This window comes from Quercus suber, unplaced genomic scaffold (assembly GCF_002906115.3).
Source record: "Quercus suber isolate HL8 unplaced genomic scaffold, Cork oak 2.0 scaffold_321, whole genome shotgun sequence".
Classification (NCBI taxonomy): domain Eukaryota; kingdom Viridiplantae; phylum Streptophyta; class Magnoliopsida; order Fagales; family Fagaceae; genus Quercus; species Quercus suber.
Window position 1 is genome coordinate 119,617 of NW_027069775.1, and position 7,158 is coordinate 126,774.

At 32.0% G+C, this 7,158-nt stretch overlaps 1 protein-coding gene across 1 annotated transcript; it reads right to left on the reverse strand.

Moving 5' to 3' along the window:
* Window positions 1-5,663: 5,663 nt before the first annotated feature.
* Window positions 5,664-6,897, reverse strand: LOC111997671 (protein PLANT CADMIUM RESISTANCE 7). Its single transcript, XM_024029785.2, has 4 exons — window positions 6,795-6,897; window positions 6,415-6,486; window positions 6,063-6,272; window positions 5,664-5,957 (listed from the first exon to the last, which is right to left on the reverse strand). The coding sequence occupies exons 1-4, from the start codon at window positions 6,895-6,897 to the stop codon at window positions 5,881-5,883; spliced, it is 462 nt and encodes a 153-aa protein (XP_023885553.2). The 3' UTR covers window positions 5,664-5,880.
* Window positions 6,898-7,158: the final 261 nt, after the last annotated feature.

The window sequence follows — 7,158 nt, forward strand, 5'->3', positions numbered from 1 at the left end:
GATATATTTGTTTATATGTGTTCAGTAGTCAAATTTTATATAATTTGTTAAAATAATTATAAATCTATATCTCATTTAGAGCATTCCTATCAAAGCTTTTTAAAAATTTAACTTTTAGCATCTCAAAAAACCATTTTATCTATTTTAACAACTCATTTTGCAATACACCCAACATTAAGAGCATCCACATTGATCAGTGGATGCAAAGTCTTGCAAAGTAGAAAAAGGCTTTTATTTTACACATTTTGACCAAAAAAAAAAAAAAAAAAAAACCTACATCAGTGGCTGTAAAATTGTGCATTAATGCACAAAAGTTACAGTAATTGTGCATATATGCACGGTTACTGTAGCTCTTGTATTTTATATTTTACTAATTTTTTCTCTCTCCTTCACCTCATTCTCTTTTTTTCTCTGGACCTTCTCACTCTCACCTCACTCTTGTCACCGCCGATCACCATAGCTCTTGACAGAAGAAGAAGATACAACCACTAACCCAACAACACCCAACCACCACCACCCCATGGAAAACCAAGATCATACCAAACCCAACTCAAACCCACAAAAAAACCCATCCCAAACCCGATATTGCTACTGCCAAGACCAACAAACAACTGTAATATACACCAAGGCGAAGTTAAGAACTATACACTAGTAAAGGTCAGCATTAATCAACACCAAGGTGAAGTTAAGAACCCGATCTGGCATCGATCAGCATTGATCAAAGCTAGGTATTTGGTTGAATGGGAGGCGTTGATTTTGTTGCACACTGGCTAGGTTGAATGGGTATTTGGGTGGGTTGATGATGGAGGCTAGTTGCTTGATGATGGAGGCTAGGAGGTTGGGTGGGTTGATGATGGTGGCTAGGTAGGTTGTGTTGGGTCTATGAGAGAAATAATAGTGTAAAAAAAATGAATATTTTATTGAATAAATTTGTAGAATAGATAGATTGATATGGGTGTTTTGTAAAATGAGTGTGTAAAATAGAAAAAGTAGGTTTTTTTGTGCAACATAGATGGAAAGTTTGCATCCACTGATGTGGATGCTCTAAAGCTTCTACTTTTACATTCTTCTCATTAAAATAATATAAAAAACTTATTAAAATAAAATAAAATTTCCCAATAAAAAATTCATAGCTACTAGCCACCACCATCCACAACAACCACCAGCCACTTTCACCATTACTAGCCTTCCACTACCAGCCACATTCACCAGCAGCGTGCGCACGTGCGCGCACACACACAAAACTATCGTTGCCACAATTACCACTGTGACCCAAAATCTACCACCACCACATCACAGCAAACCATGACACAAAACTATTTAGCACCACCACATATTTTTTTTGGAGAGAGTTTGAGCCAGATGATGCATGCACATCTAACGATGACAAATTTCAGCAGAGAGGGAGATGCGAAATATGACAATCAAAGTCTGAAAATTTTTGTGGGTAAGCACACAATAGAGTCGTCAATGGTGAGATATAACATTTTATAGGTGATTTGAGATTTCAGTTTGGATAATATGGTGGGGTTTTGGTTTTCCAGTTTATGAAGTATTTTGTTTCAGTTTGGCGTGGTGGATGGAGAAGAAGATAGGAAATAGAGAAATTTAAGAAGAAAGAGATACAAATATTATTTAATAGGATAAGAGAGAGAATGGAATAAAAAAATAATTTTTATTTATTTATTTTAAGATTCTTGCTACGGTGAGTTGCAAAAGATGACAAATCACTGTACCTTGGATGTTAAAATTTTAAGATTTAACATCATTGATGTAGATGCTTTTGTGGTTTGTGTTGTTAAAATATAGCTTTTTAGCATTTTAAAAGATTTGATGGGAATGCTCTTAATAGGTTACCTCTAGTTTAAATGTTATCTATCTCATTAATATTTTTTTTGAGAAGCATCTATCTCATTAATATAATAATAATAATAATAATCTATATCTATATATTACTAAAAGCTGAAGCATAGCATTTAATGTTGCTACGCTCAGGTTGAGTCACATCAGATGCTATGTCATTACAATTCTTTTTCCTGAATTTGTCCTACACTTTAAAATAAGTTTTCTTAAATTTAAAAATACTAATAAAAAGAAAATAATTCCCAACCCTTTGTCTTCCATAGTTACAATTCTAGATGACAACCCTTTGTCTTCCACGGTTACAATTTTAAATAGCAACCCATTATGTTCAACGGTTACAATCTCAAATGGCAACCCTTCAGCTTCCTAACACTAAACTTTGGCTTTCTAGCTCCTTCATCTCTTCCTCTCCTCACACTATATTAATACTGATAAACTGGATGATTCAGTTTTAGGTATTTCTAAATCTCAGTTGCTCTTAACCTCTATTTTTGTAGTTGCCTGCATAATAGTTCAATGTAAAGATTAGATTAATAGTGTTTTTTCTTTTTTATTGATTTTTTTTTCTTTATTAATTTTGTTACTACCTCTTTTGTGTTGTAGGTCATATATGAGTTTATATGTATTTAGGTTGGGTATTTGTATTGATAGATGATTGTTTGTTTCTATGTTTAAAATTGATTTGGTTTTTTATTATTATTATTATTATTATTTTAATGTTTGAGGTAGTAACATTATTGGTTTATATTGTGTAATCCGTGTGATAGAGTTTTTGTAGTATCCGTGTGATAGAGTTTTAGTAGTTAGAAAATTGAATGATAGAGTTGTAGTACTATCGTGCCTGCAGAAATTCAATTAAATGATGTAATCCGTGCCTAAAGAAATTAAATTTGCTAACTACTAAAATACCTTAGCAAATTGAATTATAGAGTTTAAAATTCAATACTATACTCAGAACACGATACTTCTCCTTTTTTCTTGGTGTCCTCATTTAAGTGAATCCCTCCTTCATCATTGAAATCAATTTAAAATTCCTTCTATTAGCTTTGATTGTACTCTTGGCTATATCATAAAAGACTTTTATTTTTTTTTTTTATATAATCTTTTTATGCTAATTATCGTCATTTTTGTTGTAGTTAAATCAAAATAAGATTAAGTTAGATCTGCATAATTAGTAGTTGTTGCATCTTCATCATTATCACAAGTTTAAGATAGAGATTACCCTCATCAATAGCTGTTGCGTCTTCTTCATTGCCAAACTTGATCATCTTGACAAACATTTTATTTATCTGATTGTACCACATGTATTTATTTACTTTTGGATTTTATTTCATTGTAAGATTTTTATGTCTTTTGATATAAATTAACTGGCTAGTATGCTAGCCAAACCGCTTGCTTCTTCAGTATTTTTTTTTTAATCTTTTACTTTGCCTCCAACACTATTGTAATCGGTTGTCTCTTTAAAGGCATTTTTTGTCTCCATCGCTATATATATATATATATTAATAGGTAAAAATTAGAGAAAATTGAATTAGAATTTGAAATTATAATCTAATTTTGTGCTATGTGTCTAAATTTATGTGGAAACTACAACATAATTATCCACTTAAACTTGTGCCATGTATCTCCTTAAGTTTTTTAATCTTTGTGTCAAATGAGATATGGTTGAATACATTCTGTACTTAAATTGGTAAGGTATTGTACATTCATTTAGTGCTAATATTCAATCATATTATGCTAGCTGGTCAAGTATTATAGTCTCTTTGACAATATGTGGAAGGTTAAATTAAAGGTAACGGACCTTGGCCTTGTGCTTTGATCTTATCTATAATTTGAGGCAATAGGCAAATAAATACTATTAGACAAATTAATTATGCATTTGGGGTTGTAATGGGATTTTGATAATCTGAATCAATTTTATTATTATTTTTTTCATTGTAAAAGTAAAATCAAAATGTTGAACATTCAAATAAAAAATTTATAAATTTTTTACTCATCTTCTCTCTCTCTCTCTCTCTCTCTCTCTCTCTCTCTCTCTCTCTCTCTCTAAAAATTTGGACTAAAATAAAACCATTATAGTTTAATATAAGTTAGTAATTTTTGTATTTTGTGGATAAACTCTTAGTTCACAATTTAGTTATGTAAACTTTCTAATTGTTACATCTTGACCTCCTAAAATTTAATTAAAATAAAATGGTTAATTTGTCTTTGGATGGAACTTCACAATTTCATTTTACTCTAAACATTAAGGAATTCAAATGTAGCAATTGAAAATGTATAGGTACCGTAATGGGTTGAATTAATTGTGATTAAAACCAACTAAATTGGAAAAATGGTTATTACATTAATCAATGATATCACGAAGCTAGGTTCATATGTAAGAGCGCCCAAGTAGATTCAGTTCTTAAAGAGCTGGGGCATGTCTATCTATATATACGTGAGTAGCGAGCTTGCCACTGGAAGTCAAGACTTACATATTACATGGTATGATCAGAACAAGTCAAGTTTGAGCCAGTATTGTTGGTTGTTGATCAAGTAATTAAGGAATATTGAAATGTAGTTGATACTATCAGTACCATATATGTTAGACCATCAAAGCTTCCTGAACCCCAGAAGTCCCAAGAATGCTAGATAAACGGCAGCTTTGCTCCCTGTAACTAGTTGACTGACTTTGCTCCATTATTTGAGGGACGCTTCTGTTTGTCCTCACATTTACAGCCCTTAAGAATTTAGATGTGTGACTTTGGTCATCTCTAATTACCATCAACTAATTAATTGAACGCAGTTATTTATTTCTTATTGTGATACTGTCCTCTTTTTTTTTTGCCCCTTGTTAGACATGAAACTTGCTACATTCTAGCTAGCTTGATATTCATTTGACGTATATTTTATCTTATAAAAAAAAGGAGGGACTTGGGAATGACAAGAAGTACTCATTTCAATCTTCATAATTTAGCCTTCCTAATCCATTATGTGTGAGAGAGAGAGAGAGAGAGAGAGAGAGATGAGGAGGGAGGACTCTTGAATGATAAGCGATACTAGTAATCATTTCAATTTATGTGTGTGGATCCCTAGGCATCAATGACGATCATTGTCATTAAAATTGGAAATTAGTTGAGGTTGAGCTTTTCACTGAACAAGATCACATGTTTAAGTTTGGTTCACTTTCTCGTTGAGTAAGCTCAATTTTATTCATAAGCTACTTTATTAACTTATTTTTTCCCATATATAGTGAAACCATAACTAAAACTTTTAATTCCTTCACAAATTTATGAATTTTCACTACAAAAAGACTTTTTTTTTTTTTTTTTATCAATAAACTAAAAATAATAATTTGATATCATATAAACCTATTTACCAACTTATACAATCCGATAACAAATCTATATAAATATATTTTTAGACAAATATACATATAAAGATATAATAGTTAAGTCAAGTCACTTTCACCAGCTTGTTCACGAATACATATTATGTAACTTGGCTCTTTATAAAGCTTAGCTTATTTGCCAAATAAACAAACATGAATAAGCCTTTTCATAGGTTGAGTTTAAGTTGTTTATAATTAGCTTGCTTCATTCATAACCCTAATTGTCTTATTGCATTTAATGCAAATGTGACAATAGGTAGGGGAAATAAATGTGAATATGAAAGAGACAAAAAGACTTATGTTGTAAAATTTGAATTATTTTTTATGATTTGTGACACACCAATTTATAAGACTTTAATTATAAATTTTGTAATATATTTAAATAGCATCGCATAATTTTTACTTATAGTATATGATTTTGAATTTGAAATAACAAAACCAATCACCACATTTATTTTGCCATACATAGCTATTTTAGTTTAGACCATACAACCGAGAAGATGCATGTTTTACAATTAACAACAAAAGAAATTGAGAGGAAAAAATAGAGTGAGAGAGAGAGAACCCACTGGTTATTGAGGTACATCAAATGGAACAAAGAACAGACTAAACACTACGATGAATGAAGAACAGGGATGAAAGCAGCCCTAACGAGTCATGCCTGGTGGAGGAACCGGAGGTGCTGTGGTTCCGCTTTTCATTTTCTGAGCATTGACTGTCCAACCTTTACCGCCAAAAAAAAAAACAAAAAATATTAAAATAATGAATAAAAGATGATGGATTATTCATTGTTATGGTTGTAAATGGAGGTAATTTTATTTGTACATACCTAAGGAAGGGTCGAGTCCACGGTTTTTGAACTCGCGGTACTCTTGACAAAGAGCACAACAAAAGCAGAAGTGATGGACACAGCAATCCCCGCAGGGTTCTGCTGGCAAGGAATAGAGGCCTCTCAGCTTGGCTCGGTAAGTGCATGCATATAAACATGCGCCAAAAACATGGGCAAGCATCATATAGTTTCGAGCTGCGCTAAAACAAGCTGCCAAGCACACACAAGATACAACAGCATATATAATTAATTACTCCATGAGATTGAACTTTTAACTTGAAGCACAAATGTTCTTTAATTTGTTACTTCAAGTTGTATTTCACATAACAATAAGTAGAATTTGCTTAATTACATGTTCGTCCCTGGTCCACTATCTCTGCAATACGGCCAAAGGTGATGACGGGACAGCAGCAGGTAACCCAACCTTGAGGGAAATGAAAACAATAGAATTTGTTAATAAATATTTGCATCTAGTTTTTTCTTTGATTAGTTTGTTGTAGTAAGATGTACCAAATTAATATTAATGTTCGAAAACAGTATGCACGGCACACTTCATATAATATTTACTAAATTTTGGTTACATGTTATGCGCCATTATAAGTTATTAAAAACACTCCAGCATGGAAATTTGCAAATTATGCATGTTGCACCCCAAATATTAAAAACACTATTTTGATAGATTTTTTTTTTTTTTTTTTCATTTGAAATAGAACAAATAGAGAATTTCCTTACAATTGGAGAGATCTTCAAAGCAACCACAAAGACCAGTGGACCATTTCCCCTCAGGTGGAGAAGTGTACCGAGCTAGTTTGGAGTTCTTTTTACTAGGACACATTTTAGAAATGGAAAGATAAGATATCAGCACGAAGAGGATGTCAATTATAGAGCACTATACTAATACTATATTTGCACGATAGTACCCAATGGTGAGTTCACTTCTTATACTACAAAGCTCCATAGGTTGCCCTTGACTTTGTGAGAGGCTTTTTCCTTCTCTCTCTCTCTCTCTCTCCAGAAGACTTTGTAAGAGTTTGGTCTTTGATTATTAATGGTTAAATTGCTTTAAACAGTTTCTAGGTGGAACATTCTCTTCTCA

Excerpts from the sequence above, each read along its gene's own strand:
- LOC111997671 (XM_024029785.2), bottom strand. The coding sequence starts at position 6,897 with ATGTGTCCTAGTAAAAAGAACTCCAAACTAGCTCGGTACACTTCTCCA. Across the intron at positions 6,487-6,794 it reads CTTTGAAGATCTCTCCAATT|GTTGGGTTACCTGCTGCTGT; the intron begins GTAAGGAAATTC and ends ATTTCCCTCAAG. Across the intron at positions 6,273-6,414 it reads AGTGGACCAGGGACGAACAT|CTTGTTTTAGCGCAGCTCGA; the intron begins GTAATTAAGCAA and ends TGTGCTTGGCAG.